Source organism: Ambystoma mexicanum, chromosome 2q (assembly GCF_040938575.1).
Source record: "Ambystoma mexicanum isolate Mex_15411 chromosome 2q, UKY_AmexF1_1, whole genome shotgun sequence".
Lineage (NCBI taxonomy): Eukaryota > Metazoa > Chordata > Amphibia > Caudata > Ambystomatidae > Ambystoma > Ambystoma mexicanum.
Window position 1 is genome coordinate 442,626,434 of NC_090924.1, and position 19,547 is coordinate 442,645,980.

General features: G+C 46.3%; 1 protein-coding gene across 3 annotated transcripts in view; it reads left to right on the top strand.

Annotated features, from left to right (window-relative positions):
* ABT1 (activator of basal transcription 1) overlaps positions 1-19,547 on the top strand; it is a 107,733-nt gene that overhangs the window by 61,200 nt on the left and 26,986 nt on the right. For all 3 annotated transcript variants that reach the window (XM_069647496.1, XM_069647497.1, XM_069647498.1), the window contains exon 3: positions 3,996-4,171. In XM_069647496.1, coding sequence (XP_069503597.1) covers positions 3,996-4,171 — 176 coding nt within the window. The remainder of the gene's footprint in view (positions 1-3,995; positions 4,172-19,547) is intronic.

Genomic DNA, 19,547 nt, shown 5'->3' on the forward strand with positions numbered 1-19,547 from the left:
CCATACGCTACATGTAAGGAGGGCAATTCTTTACTATGTAAGCAAGACAAAATCGCTAAGAAAAACAGACCAACTGTTTGGCTCCATAGCACCTGGCAGGGAAGGTGATCACGTTTCAAAGAACGCCATCTCCAGATGGATAGTGAAATGCATAGAGCTCTGCTACTCCCTGTCAAACAAAACTGCCTTTCATACCAAGAGCTCACTCTACCAGGGCTACAGGAGCTACTTTGGCCTTTATTGCAAACGTCCCTCTGGATGCCAGTTGCAAAGCAGCTACATGGGTTCCATTCATACTGTTAGGCAAGATTGTATGCAGTACCCTGTGTGAGACTACACCAGCCTTGTCCTCTTGGCAATAGTTAACTCAACCTTTGGTATAAGCATGTACTACACAAGTTGGTAGAGTGACTGAGCATCCAGGCTTATCTCGAGGGGTCAATGTGAGCTGTAGGGTTATTACACAGAGATTCACAGTGACAAGTATCCAAATAAACACTTACTCTCAAGGTTTCTTGATTAAACAATTATTTATTAATTTAAGTCAGTTGAATATGTTTTCTTTAGAAGGAGCAAAAAATATGTAACACAATAATATACTTACTACACACTCTCAGTTTCAATAAATCAGTAGATACCCATTTGGGATGGCACACACACTTCCTACACCCTGGGTGACTTCAATAACTAGGACACTGGACATTGATGTATCACTGGCACGTTTAGAGCAATACTGAGATTAGTGTCAACAAGGAAAAGATGAGGGAATAAAACAAAGGTTAACAAATATTCTTCAGCATATAAGTACTTTTTGAACCCTCCAGTGCAAAGTAAATTAACCCTTTCCCAGCTGCACCAGTTATCTAATGTGTGCCGTTAGTTGAGGGATAGTTAAAGCACAAAGTCAGAGGTAAGAAGAGTCTTTCAGGTAGCCAGGATAGCTAAAGTCAATTGACCAAAAGTCGAGGTGAGCTGAAGCACTTCTTGCAGGTAGGTAAAAAGCCTTGCATAATGTTTTAGAAATCTTTGTAGAAAATGAAATCACTGTAGGGCCATAAACTGGGAGGCTTGTGAGGGGCAAGGCTGCAAGCAACTCTGCAAAAGCAACCAAGACAAGTCTCAACTGAGAGCTAGCAAGGCTGCACAACAAGAGGGGTAAGCAACCCCTTAGATTTGCAGTACCTTTGGTTTGAAGAAATTGGTTCCATCTGGCATCTGTTTCAATTGTAGGTCTGCAGATCCTGTGTTCTTGGGCCTCCGTCGTGGGTTACAAGAGTGAGAACGTCTGGAGACTCCTGCACTACGAATAGAAGATCAGCAGCAGCAATGGGCAAACATCAGATCAGCAGCACTTCGCAGTTTCAGCTTCTCGTGACTCTCGCAAACAGCATAACTGTGGTTCTCGGATACCTTTATGGACTTTCCTTGCATCTGGGCCAGCAATCTGTTGAGGTGGCTCAGGCTTGGTCAGCCCTGCTTCGTGGGAGTCAGGAGGATCTTCTTGGAGCTCGGGTCCGACTTAATGATGCCCTCGATCTGGTGTTCCTCTCCCTCGCAATCGGTTCCTGCAGTAACAATGGAAGTACTGCCAGCTCCAAGAGGATGTCCAGACGAGTTCACTTTGGGGTTGATTGATCTCAACAACCCAAGGGGAGAAGTTGCCCGTTGCAGGGCTTCTCTACTCGAGGCGGATTCAGAGCTTCAGCAATGCGGCGGAGCTTCACCGGGCAAACCAACAGTGCAGGAGTTGCAGCAAGTGTCTCTACTAAGTTATTCTTCAGATTCCTTCTTCCAGTGGTCGACTGCCTTCCAAGCAAAAAGCCTCACCTTTTTTATGCAGGTTTCTCTCATTCATTCGTAGCCTAGCTGTCACTCGCACAGCAGGGTGGCCAATCACCTTTTAGGTGCATTCCTGTAACCAAGGGGATTAAGCACAGGGAGTTTCGGGCACCTCTCACTTCCTGCCCTTCCAGACACAGGCTTCATCGAGATCCATTATCTTCGCTAGTGGACCAGTTATGTCCAGCAGTTTCTCCTGACAGCTGCGCCAGGACCCATCCCTGCCCTTCCTGAGATCTTTGGAGGTCTTCGTGACAAATATAATTTTCTGATCGAGTTCAGGTGTTACGGCTACCTTCCCCGCCAGATCTGGACGTGGTCACTCCGCTCTCATGCATACCTTCGTATCCTTATCCAGGGCTTTCTGAAACTTCTGAGCCATGTATTTTGCTACCCTCGATGAGGGCTGCCAGTCCAAGGACCTGGTATTCCCGATGTCGTCTGTGACGAAGTCCGGCTCCAGATGCTTTTCTTTCCTGGCCCTCTTGCCCCCGACAGGGGCTTGCTTACTTTCTTTTCTTTGTGAGGATGCCGACGCTTCTGGCGAGTCCCTACCAGTTTCCTAATCTATATCTCCATATTGGCTTCCCCTGGGGAGGAGATGAGGAGGTTTGGCACCGCTGCCCTTTGAAGGAAGGCTTCCTTCAGCTTACCAAAGGCCTCAGCGGCCTCTGGGGCCTCATGTTCTACCCTGTATCGTTGACAAGGGGGAGTAGAAGAGGATTTCCTCTTCCAGGTCGTGGTACTCCCCTGAAAGCTCTCCTTTGTGGTGGTGGCCTTCGCAGACGTTTTTACATTATTACTACTCTGGGAGCTCAACTTCTTCTGCCCTAGGATAGACTCTAGAGTGGCCAGCCTCTCTTGGATAGGCCTCACTCCTTCTGCCACGGCTTCCACTAGTGAATCCCCAAGCACCTGATTAAAAGGGAGCGCTAGTTTGCTTTCCATTTGCTCCTCCTCACTCCATTTGTATTCTGACATACTGGAGGTTGGAGGGTTGTACACCGGTGCTAAGTGCCAGTGCCTGAACACAGCAGGCTGTGTCACGCATCCGCTGGCTTAATTCTGGTTTCAGCCTGGCTTGCACCCTCGTCTGCTAGCTGTTAATCTGTACTTATAACTATAGCAGGTTGACATATACTGAGGTGTACAATTATTCTTTCAATAAGATGTGTACAATTATTCTTTCAATAAGATGTAAATATATATATAATCTGTAGCAAGAAAGTTATGGTGGGTTTAAAAAGGTTTGCAAAAAAAGCTTTCACCTGAAATGTGAAAGTAGGAAAGCCAAGTCGCACACTGCGCCCTCTTGGACAAATACAATTTCCTGGAGAAAAAGGTTTGCATTTGAGCTAATTTGCATACCCACAATCCCTTGCTGTTGTGGCTCAGAACTGGAGGTGAACTTCCAGCGCTCCAGATAATCTCTCAAAAAAAAATAAACTTGCATTAATCACCCATAAAGCCAATACCCTCAATTCACGCATCACCAATGCTGTCTCCAACAATAAAGAAGTATTCTAAATTCTTAGATAATTGGAAACGCTGGCACGGCTTGTCAACACCCCTTATCGATTTTCGAAAACAAAAAATGTAATACTCTGCGGCTAATACTAGATCACTAGATGTTGGCCTATGCATAGCATATGGCTATAAGCAGATATAAGCATCGGAAATAAGATTACGGTGAGTAATGTATCATATTTGTTTTATATTTTTTTTTTTTCTCTTCTCCCCCTGTGGTGTTTTCCAGGCTGAGGGGCTTCCTTTGTATCCCAAAAGACGTTTGGCCCGGGTGTCAGCTCCTTCCCACATGGATCCTGCCTTCCTGGCTCTGCACATGGTGTAGCAGGGCTTCCTGTGTGCTTAAGTGCAGTTATTATAAAGCTTGGTCGGCAAGTGGTCATCTAAAGATGCTAGATCTGGATGTTGCTTAATCTGAGATTATCGCTGTTTGTCGTGCACCTTTTGTACTTTCACTGCATATCTACTTTCTTCCTACCATACTCTTTACTGTTTCTCTCACTGTTATGTCCCATCCCACCAAGTTTCTTTCCAATTAAACTTTGACTCACGCTCTCCTGTCTCTCTTTTTTTTTTCCTTTGCTTATCTTGTCTTCCTGTTTACCCTGGCCTCCCTCTCTTCCTCGCAGACCGCTTTGTGCGCAAGAAAAAGAAGAAGGCGGGTACCAATGCCAAGGACTTCACTGAGGGCTGGGTAGAGTTCCGCGACAAGCGAGTGGCAAAGCTGGTGGCTACCAGCTTGAACAACACCCCCATGGGTACCCGCAAGAAGAACCGCTTCCATGATGACCTCTGGAACATGAAGGTGAGACCCTTAGTGTCAGATCTGTGTGACTGGGAGGGCCTGGTTATGTTATGTTCTACTACTGGGATTCATACCACTCACCGCTGCCACTTGCATGGTCTCGCAGTCCTCTGGTGAATCTAAAAAGGAGATGGATGTGTAAAGTTAGTGGAGAGAGAGAGAGAGGGAATGCATGTTAGATAGATTTCTCCTCACTTTGTGAGTCCTCCAGCAGACCATTGGATTTTTGTATTTATTCTCCTGAGTGAGCGGGAACCATTTTCCACAGTCACCCTTTCTTTTACTCTGCCATTGTGAACCCTTTTGATCTCTCTTTGATACTTTTTAATGGAGTTGAGCTTTCCTCAATCTTTTCTGGCACCTACATTTTATTATTGCAGCACACAGCAGTTTCTGTGGAGTATTGCTGAGGAGCTTCTTGAGCTTTCCTTTTTTATTTTACCCGTGTTAACACATGTTACCAAGGCAGGGGGACACTTTTTGTCCACATGTATTTTATTTTGCGAGATCAGCACACCCCCACCATAACTGGTCTGCTGAGGAGAAACATTGTCTCCCTTTTCTCGATTTTCCAGGTACTTGTTCCAAGTTCATCTGACATGCTGGTGGCAGTGTACCTTTTTGCATGACTTTTCGTGGACTGTGTTCTTGATGACTTCGTCTTTCTTGAGCCTTCTTCTACCTGCCTGGGTAGGTGCCTCACCACCCCCAACTTGTCAACGCAAAGACCTAGGTGCCTGGTCCCTTGGCATGACCTAGCAAACACATTACATTAGGGCATGTGGTGGAGAATAAACTAGGTTTGGAAAATGTATTCCTGCCACGTCCAACTAAGCTCCCCAAAAGTGCTACTCCTATAGTAGAGAAGGCCATATAGCTTGAGCTTTCGATCTCCCGCAGGAGAATATGGGTGCCAGCTCCATGCTGCCAGCAAGGACCCAGAACAGGAGACCAGAGAGGAAGGGCAAAGAGTGAGATAAGCCACTAGGTGAGCATGCCAGCCCAATGTTCTTGGAATGGGAAATATAAAATATTACGAATCAGGGGCCCTCCTGAAGCACCTTCACATGCAGGGAGTTGCTGAATATCTGTAAGATCTGATCCTACCCCACCAGGTCCTCCCTCGGAAACCAGGTCAGATCACGAATGTCCGCGGGCATACTGAGGTATACCCACAGCAACCCTGGCCCTGGAATTAGGTGGCTAGGCCTTCTCCTTGGTGGTGGCTATTATGTCTGGGCCCCTGGAAATGGTGATCTTGGGAACAGACTCTCTGCACTGAATATTGGAAGACCAGAGTACCTTTTACTCAGCCAGAAGTGAGTGGTCTCCTCTACACATTACCGGAGTGGCAACCCAAGAGTACACCCATTTCTACCTTGGATCGGCCTTGGCATTTACTACCAGAGCTTATTACTCTTATTATTAGTTCCGAATAGACCGAGCAATTGGAAGGGTCAAATAACCTCACTATATAGGACTACCTGGGTAGAACCGACCAGGCGATGAACCACTTCCCGATACAGAGAGTAGTACCTTAGAGAAAACACTCAATCGCGCAGGGATCTTTTGAGCAGACAGCCCATACCCCTCTGTGCAAAATCCAGTCGGGGAGTTTGCTTGAAGGTCAGGTAGTATGACTGTGTCATCCCTTTGGAGATCCAGGAGCGGTTCGAGGAACTCGCATGACTAAGGGGAAGCCACCAGCTACATAATATGTCCCTCGCCCACACACATACACGTGTTATAGGGAGAATATCCCCAGACCTTCCCCGATTGCCTATCTGGTACCACAACAGCTACCCAGCCATTGTCACCTTGCTGAGAGTCCCCACTTTTAATACTGCATAATATATAAAATAAAACAGTTGTGCAATGCCTATTCTAGGGCAGAATGAGTACTTTATGTGGATAAAAGTCTCTGTGGGCCAACGTAGAGGCTCGGCCCATCTACACCGTCCATTCATACGCATATACTCATGCACTGCATACACCCATTAAAAATAAACAGAGATATTCTGGAGGACAGTAAACGGAAATGTCTTACCTGAGTATTGAGCTGCAGTGAAGTGAAAGGCCCAACTCTAACCTGCATGTGGAATTGTACAGAGGTCTCCTGCCATACATGTGGGGGTAGCGATGAGATGATAGCCTTGGCCTCTCCCCATCCCCTCCCCATCTTCTGTTGATGGTGTGAGCATTAAGAACTCGGGAATGCAGCCTTCATAAAACATGGTGGGGGAAGGAGCCGAATTGGGAAGGATGTTTTCTGCAAAAATGCAGCCATTTTCCACTTCATGGGGAATAAGGCAGAAAAAATGCTAGACCACATATTAAAATGGGTAGAGTTACCAAAGGCTGTGAGGAGAAAAGGGGGGAACATTGAGCAGTGGAAAGGAATGCAGTGGGAAGGTGACTTTTCGGCTTTGAGGAGAAAAGGGGTGAACATTAAGCATAAAAAGAATAAGGTGGATAGGGAATGATACAAAAATATAACTTGTATAGCCTAGGGAAAGGATTGTACAAAAAACATGAAGGAGAAAAAGAACTGAAACAAAATGAGAAAAAATTGATGAAAGAATGAGTCTGGCAAAAGGATTAAATGTGAGGGCTCAATTATTGATTGAATGAGGCAATTATATAGAAAAAAGGCATAAGGTCTGATCAAGGAATGTGGCTGGGGGGATGGCATTTGGCTGCTGTTAATGAGTGCGCAAAGACAGCCATGCTGGGGCAGGAGTAAGCTTGCTCTACGAGATTGTTGATTTGGTCCTTAGATTTCCTTTAACTCTGGAAATCTATCTGTGTTGCCACTGACCTCCACGGTCCGACCAATATGCAATGTCCATGGGATATAGCCCTGCCATGAGCTTTTAGTTGTTTGGCATCACTAGGTAAAAAGAGAGCTATAAAACCCCAAATTTGCAGATGAATTCTCGCCAGACAGAATGGCCTTATTTGCACTTTTGGCGCTCAGACTCACAGAATAAAATAGCTGTGCAATACCAAAGTCGTACATACAAAAATCTAGGGCAGAATTGGTACTTTATCCAGATTAAGGTCTCTATGGGCCAACGTAGAGTCTCCATCCATTTCCACAGTTCACCTATTTGCATATACTCCCGCACTGCATGTACCAATTACAAATAAGCGATATTGTGGAGGACAGTAAACAGAAATGTCTTACCTCAGTATTGAGCTGTAAGCTACTTTTAGAGTTGTTTAATTCCATCCAAACGTCTCTTATCTGCTACGATCAATGCACTTCGACAGTTCCGACGACAGGCTTCGGCCTAACCAGTAGGGTGAGGGAGAGGTGCTGATCCTTTCGGTTTAGGAGAATGCTTGCCCCGATTCCCTGCCCCGACTGTCCTGCCTCTATGTCCACCTTCCATTATGGAACGTACTCCATTTAAGTTATGCCCCAAGTGCAATAGAACATTTCTGTGGAAAGACGCACAAGGTGTGCAACCACGTGATCACTCGGAGTCCTGCTGCACATTGTGCAAACTCTTTAGTCACAAGACCTATAAAGAGCGCTGGACTAAGCGGTAGGCGGCATAGGCCATGATGGCGAAGGCCGAGACCGCTGCAGGGATCTTTGAATCGGATCACAAAGGCTGAGGCAGCCGAGACTCCGAATTAGAGCTCGAAGACATTACAGAGCAACATACCAGTTCCCACATGCCTGTCCCCAGCCTCGAAAGGCAGTTGCAGGTGCTGCTATGAGGAAGGCCTCTGGCGACAACAGCGTACACAGTCACGTCTACACATAAGCACATACCTCTGAGCCGTTCCTTGACAGACCCGTCGACGGAGAGCCGCACACCGACAGTTGGCGCCCTCAGATCCACTGCTGACCAAACCTGCTGCGGGTCCATCTTTGCGTTTACTACAAGGCACCCGGGCAGACACTTTAGCGAAAGGCATGCATAAACACTGTTCAGCGGCTGAGGCGGAAATGCTGAAACAGTTATCGAAAAAAACTTCAATCTTCACCCAGAAAACATCATAAAGAGCTTGTGGCAAACAGGCCTCTGAGGACTATCGGGAAGAATCTTCACCCTTAGCTTCCGCCCTCAAGAGATAATGCCCCAAGGACACACATAGGGCGACTGCCCTACAGAGGTACGACCAATGGCCGCAAAGGCTATCCTGGCTGACTCCTTAGACTCCGACACATTTGAAGAAACAATGGGTAAAATCTCCTTTTTTGTAGACTTCATGAGTAGGTTGCCCACTCCACAGAAATCTGTGGAGCAGCGCCCAGAGCCTGTATTACCTACTCAACCCCACGCCCCTCCTCAGGCCAGGGAGGCTTCACATTGTTCTCAGCAAGGAGAGCTGCAGTCTGATCAAGCAGACCAAGATATGTGGGTCACCGACCAGGATAATCCAAACCAAGATGGTGACGATGCAAATCTATGAGACGAGGATGACCCGGATCTCATTATCACAGATCCAATCGACCTCTGAGCAGTTGAGAGTGGTCACACTTCCCCTATAGCAGACCAATTACTTTATAATGACTTGCTTAAAAAGGCAGCTCACCATTTTGGAATACAAATGGAGGAGACCATTCCTGTGGGGACCAACTTTGTTGAGGACATCCTCAATGAGAAAAAACCCATTAGCTAGGCTATTCCTCTCCTAGAATCCATTAAAAAGAGGGTCTCTCCATCCCAGTCTGCCCCCCTCTTACTAGAGCAGTCAACACAAGGGTAGGAAAAACATTCAAGCCATCACCATCCGATCCTCTTTACGTCAGAGGACACGTCAAGCCGGATTCTCTGATAGTTAATGCTACCAGAAAGAGAGCTGATGTTCCACTCTCCTCTTCCGAGGCACCTCCCAATAAGGAGTGCAAACGGCTATACACGCTGGGTAAGCATATCACCACTACTGGTGCGTACATGACCAGAATAGCAAACAATACAATACTACCAGCACCCAGTGGGATAACGTGAAACATCTTGATTCTGTACAAGAACCTGCTCGTTCACACCTTCTCAAGGTGGCCACCAAGGGAAAACAAGTGTCTCAAAACATCCTGAAAAACGTTCTAGATTCTGCAGACACCTCAGGGCGAGTCATCGCGGAGGGTACCCTCCTGAAAAGACACTCTTGGCTTGGGGACTCTGGCTTTAAGCCAGAGAGACAGGCGGCCCTTATCAACATGCCCATCGAGGAAGGTCTCCTCTTTGGTAAAGCGGTTGACGACCAGCTGGAAACCACTAAGAAGCATGAGACCATCAAGACCCTGGGTCAAATATTTTATAAACCCTTCATACAGAAGGGGGTATTCAACACACGCCGGAACCTTCGTGCACAGGTATTCAGCAGACCAGGCCAATCTTGCGCATGCATGTCTAGTGCCTCCTTCTACAGCCCCCAAGGTCAATCCACTGTTAGATAAAAATTGGTGCAGTCACACACTGTGAGACTACACAAGACCGATCTGCTTGGTATTATGTAACCCACAATTTGGTATAGGTCTGTACTACACAAGTTGGTAGTGTGACTGAGCAGCCAGACCTATTTCAAGAGAGGTAAATGTGACCTGTAGAGCTGTACAATTGAAATCCATAAATACAAGTAGCCAAGTAACACTTGCACACAAGGTTTCAGTTATAAACATTTATTTATTTAACATCAGTTTTAAATTAGCATACTCTAAAAAGGCAAAAGTTTGTAACAATACGAATAAACTTTGAAATTAATTTTCAGAATCGAACAAGCCAGTCAATATCCTTTGGATATGCTTCATAATCAAAAAGGTTAGAAACAGATTCTGAATCCTCCAATGAAGTCTAGATGAGCCTTTCCCAGCAGTAACAGTGTTGATCAAGCCACAACCTATGGGGGTAGAAGCAATATCAAAGTCAATGCATTAAAAAGAGTGCCTTTATGGAGCCAGGACAGCCAAAGTCATTTGGACACAGTCTCTGTTCTGAGGCACTTCTTGGATAAGAGTCTTACACAAAGTTTAAAGAGTTCAGAAAAATCACTTGTAGGGCCACAAGCTGTTAAGCCTGTGAAAAGGGAGTTGAGGTCAACTCAGAAAGTAATTCGGTGCCAGCCTCAAGTGAAACAGCACAACTTAAGGTAAGTACCCCCCAGCCCAAACAGTACCTCTGGTTAGAAGAAAAGGTGGTCCAGCTGGATTCTGTCTTGCTACAGCCAAGCAGACCATGGTTCCTGATCCTCCGTAGTGGGGACAAGAGGGAGGACAGGATTTCTGGAAGGCTCCTGCGGCAGTACTTGGGAAGTTCGTCGGCAGCTACAGGCTCATTTCATTTGAGCGCCACTTCGCGGTTTCAGCGCTTACTAAACCGCACTGATGCTCATCATTTGACACAGGTTGGACTTTCCATGCTCCCTCGGTCCTGCACTCTGGTGGGGGATATCCTGCATTTGGAGGGTCCTTAAGAGGCTCCTGCAGCTTTTGGCCAGATTTGTTCTGCGGCAGAAGTTGCACTCTAGTAAGGTCCCTCGACTCCGGGCATTGGGCTTCTGCAGCAACAGAGAAGCATAGCAAGTCGTGAAGTTCGTCTCAGGGTTAGTTAGTCCCACTAACCCAAGGGGAGAAGTCGTTCCTGAGGAGCTTCTCTGTCGAGAAAAAGGAGGTCCGCACCGCAGCAGGGCTTCACCAGGCAATTGACGTCCAGGAGGTTGCAGCGAGCTTCGTTCACGGCTTCTTCTTCTGATGTTCTTCCAGTGGTCGACTCTGCCTGTAGTCCCAACACCCTTGCCTTTTAAGTAGGTTTCTCCCATTCATGCACAGCCTGGGCTGTCAATCACACAGCATGCTGGCTGTCCTGAAAGGACAGCCAGCCAATCAGGACTAGTTTCATTCAGGCACTCCTAGAGACAAAGGACAGGGGAGTTTCAGAACCCTCCCTCACTTCCTGTCCTTCCAGACACACTGGAGCCAGGTGCGGGCTTCGGGGCTGAAGCCTGCCAAAGACAAGACAAAACAAGGGCTCAAACCTGTCTCTTAGACCTCACAAACTGAAAAAGGCAAAAAAAGAAGACCGGGGCCATTTTGACAAAATGGTCCCCCATGGGTGCTGTACTTCAGCTGATGGTTTAGCCTGCGGTAGATAAGGACAAGGGTAGGAAAAATTAAACCACTGCCACAAGCCATTTAAATTAATGAGGGTAACATAGAAATGTTACATGGGAAAGTAGGATAAGGGTTTACTAAGTAACCCCCCACACTCCACATAAGATGGTGTGTGCTGGACCTACAAAGAAAAATGTTAAGTGAAGTAAATTCTTGGGAACTGTAGTTCACAAAAACGGTATTTAAGCCTTATGATGAATCCAAAGGATTTCTCAGTGACACTGCACTGAAGGTGTGTTGTATCGCCATACAAAACGCAGATGCCTGTGGTGTATGTCAGACTCCAAAAACAGTGAAAACACAAAATCCAAATCAGGTAAAAACAAGAGAAAGGGAGAAAAATGTCCCACTCACTGGGGTGTTAAAATTAAAAAGTCCTAAGTCCAGCAAAAGAGCTGTGGGTCTCTAAGGTTATTAGCAAAAAAATGGAAATTCCCCCTAACAGTCGTACCCCCAGACTAAGGGACAGGAGGATTTAATCCACTCCTGGATGAATATCTTATTCCAGTTGGTCATACTTCCTGGAGAGACCATCAGCATTTTGATGATTTAACCCGGACCTATGCTCTATAGTGGAATCAAACCCTTGGAGGCTGAAATTTTGGATTCCCCACCCCTTCATCTGCAGTAACCATCTCAAGGGTTGGTGGTCAGTCTGAATAATGAAAGTAGAAACACACAATGGCAAAACATTCACGTTCTATAGTTGTCCACCTTGTCTCACGGTCCTTCAGCTTTCTGCTGATGAAGCAGGTAGGGTGTTCCCTGCTTTTCCCATCCAGTTGGCTCAAAACTGCACCTATCCCTGTATTAGAAGCATCTGTTTGTACAATGAAGGATTGGGTATAATTCAGAGCTCTCAAGACTGGTGCTTGACAAAGGACTTTCTTCAGTCCTTCAAAGGACTTGTTGCACTCCTCATTCCACCTGGCCTTCTTGGGGAATTTGGGTGAGGAGATTACATTTAAGGGAGAAGCTATGATCCCATACTTTGCTATGAAATTCATGTAGGACCCAGTGAGAAATGTCTCACTGGGTCCTACAGGAATTGTTTGCACGTGGGTTTAAGTAGTAGGGGTGGCCCAGTCTTGTACAGCTTGTACTTTGCTAGGGAATGACCTAATTTTACTTCTTCCTGCCTCATTCCCAAGGTAGACCACTTTACTCTGACCAATTTGACATTTACTAGCCTTTATGGTAAGATGGGCCTGTTCCAAAGCCTGCAAAACATATCCTAGGTGGTGTAGATGCTCTTCCCAATTGGGGCTGAATACTGCAATGTCATCCAATTATGCCATGCAGAGGTCCTCTAACCCATTCAGAACTTGATTCACCATCCTCTGGAATGCAGCAGGTGCATTCTGAAGTCCAAAAGGCAAAACTATAAACTGATATAAGCCTCCTGGGGTGGATAATGCAGTTTTCCCCTTGGTATGGTCTGTAAGTGCTATTTGCTAATAGCCTGAGGTCAGGTCAAATGTTCTGAGGAACTTGGCTGAACCAAGTTTGTCCACCAGCTCATCTGTCCTGGGTAAAGGATGGGCCTCAGTCGTGGTGACTGTATTAAGAGCCCTGTAGTCCACGCAGAATCTCAACTCTTTGGTTCCTGCATTTGGCACTAGTACAACTGTACTAGCCCATGGTCTGGTAGATGGCTCAATTACCCAATAACCCCAAAGTCCAGCATCTTTTTCACCTCTTCCTTTATATGAGATCTGACATTCTGTAGCCCCTGCTTTTGACAGGGAGACTGTCACCAGTGAGAATATAATGTTGGCCCCAAGGGGTCAAGCCTGGTGTCAGAGAAAACAGGGAGGCAAACTGATTTAACAGAGCCTTGCACTCTTCCTGTTGCTGCAGAGTCAAATCTGAAGAGTTTCACTCCATCAGTTGTATCATCTGAAGGTTGTCCCCTGAGGAGATCAGGGAGAGGCCCACTCCTCCTCTTGATCAGAGGCTAGAAGCAAAGCTCCTAGTTCTGGTATGGAAACATACGCCTTCAGATGGTTAGTGTGATGTACCCTAGGGCCTCATTGGGGTTGCCCAAGTCCACTAAATAATTGACCTCTCCAAGCTTGCCTACACTCTTGAAGGGTCCATTCCACTTGTCCTGTAAGGCCCTCTGCCTTGTAGGCACCATAACCAATGCTAACTGGTCTGGAGTGAACTCCACCATGTTGGCCTTCTGGTCGGGCCAATGCTTGACCAGAGCCTGACCAGCATTTAGGTTTTCAGAAGCATCTGTCATCATCAATGCCATCCTCTTCGTGAGGCATAGCACGTAGTCAGTGACTCCCACGGGCTGTAGGGAAGGAACACTCTCTAAAACCCACCTCTGCTTGATGGACTTCTCTATAAGCAAAGAGAAGGCATGGCAGTAGAAGGACCCACTTTCTTCTAAGGGCTTCCTCTGAAGCACCTATCGTGCTCTTCATGGTATGGTTAAACCTCTCCACCAACCCATTGGTTTGGGGATGGTAGACTGTTGAGAACTTGTAAGTCACTCCACAGTTTGTCCACATGATCTGCATGTGGTGGGACATAAAGTTAGATCCTCTGTCAGAGATGACTTCCTTAGGAACCCCCACCCTGGTAAAAATACTAAGGAGGACCTTGGCCACTGCCTGAGCAGTAACAGTTCTCATAGGTGTTGCCTCCGGATACCTGGTAGCATCGTCTACCACAACCAATATAAATCTGTTGCCTGAGGAAGTGGAGGGTCGAGGGGACCAACAGTATCAATCCAAACCCTCTCAAAAGGGACTCCCACCACATGGAGGGGCACTAAAGGTGCCACATTCTTGGGTCCACATTTGCCAGAAGTCTGACAAGTGTGGCAGCTCCTACATAACCTATCTATATCTGCACCCATCGTGGGCCAATATAAGTACCGAGATAGCCTCTCTTTGGTCCTCTTGAAACTCAAGTGGCCAGCCAGAGGGATCTCATGTGCCAACTGTAGGAACATTTGTCTCCCCTCCTGGGGCACTACCAGAGTCCTATAGTTCCCTGGGGTAGATTCAGTAGGTTCATTGTAGATCCTCCCAGTAAAGCCTATGCTTCCCTGGCTCTTGCCCTTCCAGCTGGGAAGCTCTCTGCTGATGCAGGCCTTCTAGAGAGGGACACTCTTTGTCCTCTGTTAAAGTCTACACTAGAGGGTCCACCTTCTGCAAGTAAAGTCTGCAGCTCATGATGGTCTCTAGGATCCAGATCTCCAATGCAGGGAAGGTTTTCTTCCAGCTATCTGTCACCAGTAGCTGTCTCCACTGATTGTGGGTGGTCCTCCCACTGAGCATCAGCTGGGTAAGGGGTCACTGGGGTGACCTGGGACAGTCCTCGCTGGGATGCCCTTGTCTTGTGAACAGGGTTTGGTTTCAGACCTTTGTTCTTACTAGAGACCCTGGATTTCTCCTTCGTCTCTTCTCTTCTTTGAAGTTGAAGGGTGGCCTTCCTGTTGACTGGAGGTATTGGATGTCTCCTTAACCTGAAACTGAGAGTCTCTTAAGGTTGTCTCTCTGGCCAACCTTGTTTGCTCCTGCTTCTGTTTGCTGGGAGGCCTGGGGGTACCCGACACTACTCAAAGAGCCCTCAAGTCATTCCCCAACAGGACTCTCCCTGGCACTTCATTCTGTACACTAACAGGGATCCTAACAGTCACGGTATTGCACTGGATGACAGCTGGCAGATTAAGAACCATTTGGATAGGGCCTCCTGCAGGTTTAGTGGGACCTTTGGGTGCCTTAGCTACATCCGCAGGTTTGAAAATATTTCATCAACCACTGTTCTGCTTTCCCCTGTGTCTTTTATGGCAGGAGTCTCCTGGCCATCTACAAGAACAATGTCCTTATAATATTATTTGGTTTTTTATCTGGAATGGTGTTATAAACCTCCACCTTCTGTTGTTCCCACAGACTAAGGGACACTAAAGATACACTGGTTTGAACCCCAATGGGGTCTTCAGCCAGTAGTTGAAAGTATGCACTTGCCATTTGGGCTTCTCCCTCAGGGATGAAAGCTAAGGAGGCAGTGTTGACCCCTGAAGGTTTACCCTTACAGCTGGGATCCCCTTTCACATGATCTACAGACCCACATACAAAACATTGACCAAATGTCATCTGGAATGGGGGTTTCTGTTGATCTCCCTCTAGTTTGGCACGAGGGTTCACTAGACCTACCAGATTTCCCATGGGATCTACCCTTATTATGGTTGGGGCCCTCTTTTGGATGGTTGTAGTTCGAATTCTCTTTACCCCCTTTCGTGTGCTGCTTCCCCTCTTCCTTCTTGTGAGTAGCCTCATAATCCCTATGAGTAGCCCTGTTGGTTACCCATACGTCAGCAGCTTGCGCTAGCTTTTTAGGATCAATTTCCTTAGTCAGCCAAGTGCTGTCTCAGCTCAGGAGAGCAGTCATAGATTCAAGCAAAAAGATTTCTCATTCCTTGAAAGGAGTTTACTCTGTACCCCTTAACCCGACCATTTAAGTTCTTCAAACATTCACATACCCAGGTAGCCCAAGGGGTACCATCAGTCTTTGTGGGGGTCCTAAACCTCTTAAGGTACTGGGAAGGAGTCTTCCCAAATTTGGCTATTAATGACAGCTTAAATGACTCTGTCCTTTCTGTCACTGTCACTCAATTCCATAACAGCATCACAACCATTCTGGGGGAGTCTAGACATGAGCCATGGAATCAAATCATTCCCACTTATTCTTTGAAGACCATAGGTGTATTCAAACATACTCGACCAATCCAACACATTAAGTGTAGGATCATACATACTCGCTGCTTCTTTAGAAGACCCTGAAAGGGAAGCAGAATCCAGGGACATCTTTTTCATTTACATGTCATGCTGCATTTCCCTTTCTCTCAGTTTCACCTTCTGATGTTTGTTTTCAGATTATACATAAAGCTTTTTGAATTCTAATCTTGTACATGAAGCTTTTTGAATTCTAATCTTAGTCTTTCAAGTGCAAGATATGCTGGGCTTAGATTTGGACCTAGTGGGGGTCACGCTAGGAAGTGACTGAGGTACAAGAGCAGGCTGTGGAAGATGGTGGCTCCCTTCTGGAGACTCCTCTCCCTCCTCTGACTCTCTTCTTGCTGATTGGAGTTTAACTCTAAACTAGCATCCTCATCATTATCTTCCACATCATTTTGGTTAGTAGGGTGTTACAGGCCTACTACACATGCTTTGGTGATTTGAACAACCTTGTATTTAATTCACATTTTCTTTCTTTCAGAGGCAGACCTCTATCTTTACACAGATTTTTCAGTTTATCTATAATCCGGCTAGTGAGGGCTGACTCATTAAAGTTATCCATATTAGGCATGTGACAAGTTGCTCATCTTTTTGTTAGAGCTTAGATTTGTGGCTGGTTTAGTTGTTCACAAGTACAACAAATAGTCAATGTAACCACTCTACGCCAATCCCACCGCCTGCCACCAGTGTTTGGTAAGAATTGGTGCACTCACACTCTGTGAGACTACACAAGTCTTATCTGCTTGGTATTAGGTAACCCACCTTTTGGTATAGGTCTGTACTACACAGGTTGGTAGTGTGACTGAGCAGCCAGACCTATTTCAAGTGGGGTAAATGTGAGCTGTAGAACTGTACACTTGAAATCCGTAAATACAAGTAGCCAACTAACACTGACACTCAAGGTTTCAGTTTAAAAAGGCAAAAGATTGTAACAATACAAATAAACTTTGAAATTACTTTTCAGAATCAAACAAGCCAGTGAATAATCTTTGGCTATGCTTCATACACTTCTCCTACACCCGCAGGCGACTTCAATCACAAGGATAGTATTTGCATTTGTATATTACGCTAGCACACTTTGCAGATTCAGATTTGCAGAAAGGGAAGGTTAAAGGAAAATAGATTCTCAGAATATGTGAGGAATACTGAATTCTGCAATGAAGTCTAGATGAGCATTTTCCAGCAGTAACCGTGTTGAACAACCCACAACCTATGGGGGGCGAAGCAATATCAAAGTCAATGGATTAAGAAGAGTACCTTTTTAGGGAGGCAGGACAGCCAAAGTCATTTGGACACAGTCTATGGATCTGATGCACTTCTTGGATAAGAGTCTTATACAAAGAGTTCAGAAAATTCACGTGTAGTGCCACAAGCTGTTCAGCCTGTGAAAAGGGAGTTAAAGTCAACTCAGAAAATAAGTAGGTGCCAGCCTCAAGTGAGACAGCATGACTTAAGGCAAGAAGGTAAGTACCCCAAAGCTCAATCAGTACCTCTGCTTCGAAGAAAAGGTGGTCCAGCTGGATTCCAGCTTGCTACAGCCAAGCAGACCCTAGTTCCTGAGCCTTAGTCGTGGGGACAAGAGGGAGGAAGTTTGGAGGACTCCTGCGGCAGTACTCCGGAAGGTCATGGGCAGCTACTAGCTCTCTTCGTTTCAGCGGCACTTCGCGGTTTCAGCACTTAGTAAACCACACTGATGCGGATCGTCGGAAATCGGTTGGACTTTCCGTGCTCCCTCAGTCATGCACTCTGGTGAGGGGGCTTTGGTGAGGGATATCCTGCTTCTGGAGGGTCCTTAGGAGGCTCCTGGAGATTTTGGCCAGATTCATTCCACGGCAGACATTGCACTCTAGTATGGTCCCTCGAACCCAGGCATTGGGCTTCTGCAGCAACAGAGAGGCTCCAAGTGGAGTCGTCTCTGGGTTAGTTGGTCCCACTAACCCAAGGGCAGAAGTAGTTCCTGAGGAGCTTCTCTGTCGAGGTGAAAAAGAAGGTCACCACAGCAGCAGGGCTTCGCCAGGCAGTTGAAGGTCCAGGAGGTTGCAGCGAGCTGCACTCACGCTGCGGATGTTCTTCCAGTGGTCGACTCTGCCTGTAGTCCCAAAACCCTCGCCTTTATTTAGCAGATTTCTCCCATTCGTGCTCAGCTTATCACACCACTGCAAGGGTGGCTGTCCTGAAAGGACAGCCAGCCAGCCAATCGGGACTAGTTTCATTCAGGCACTCCTAGATATAAAGAACAGGGAAGTTTCGGGGACCCTTCCTGTCCTTCTAGACACACTGGAGCCAGGGCGGGCTTCAGGGCTGAAGCCCGCCAAAGGCAAGACAAACAAAGGGTTCAAACCTGCCTCAACGCACAGAGTAAACGCCAAGAAAGACATCACAAACAAAAAATGGCGAAAAAAGAAGACCGGGGCCATTTTGACAAAATGATCACTCATGTACTACTAAAAGTAGGATAGGAAAGGTTAACCCACTGCCACCAGCCATTTAAAGTACTGAGGGTAAAATAAACATGTTACATGGGGAAAGTATGATATGGGGCTACTAAATAACCCCCCAGCACTCCACATAAAATGGTATGTGCTGGACCTACAAAGAAAAAAGGTAAGTAAAGTCAATTTCTCTTTACTATTCTTGGGAACTATAGTTCACACAAGAAAAGGTATTTAAACCTTATGCGGAATCCAAAGGATTTCTCAGTGACACTGCACTGAAGGTGCTGTGTGTCACCATACCAAAAGCAGATGCAGTTTATCAGACTCCAAAAACAGTGAAACACAAATTCAAAATAAAAGCACATGAGCGGGATAAAAGGGTTGCACTCACTCGGGGGTTAAAATTAAAAAGTTCTAAGACCAGCAAAAGAGCTGGGGATCTCTAAGGTTAAAGGAAATTAGCACAAAAATGAAAATACTCCCTGACCACCACCTACCAATACCAACAGCGTGGGTTTCGCCGTGGGAAAGGATGAGGCAGAGCTGCGGCCTCTAAAGGCACAGCAGCCCCTGCCTCCAAATGACAGGCCGATCCACGTTCCCTCCCATACCTGGTTGGGGGTCGCATAACGCTCTGTTCTCTAGCACCTTGAAGCGCCCTTGTGCTAGATGGAATTACAAATAAAATGTCTCAGACCAAATAACCGGACAAACTAAAGAAGATGGTAAAATACTGCTTTTATCTCAATGGCGGAAAGCAAGGTTAATTGCCATTCATCAAATTGATGTATGCAGGATCACAGGTTTTCTTCATTACACTTAGATGACCCATCCAACATTATATAAACTATGATATCCTATGTGGCATGTTGCAAAAGCCTGTTGAGGGGTGGGATTGGGTTAGGGAATGTCTACATATAGAATGCATGAGTGTTAGTCTCTCATTGGCGGACCCTTGTCTGTTGGACACACCCTGAGCTACTTCTACATACGTAGTCTACTGATTACAGCAGAAAATATGGCAGCGGAATAGTAATTTGCAACATTGGTCCTCAATA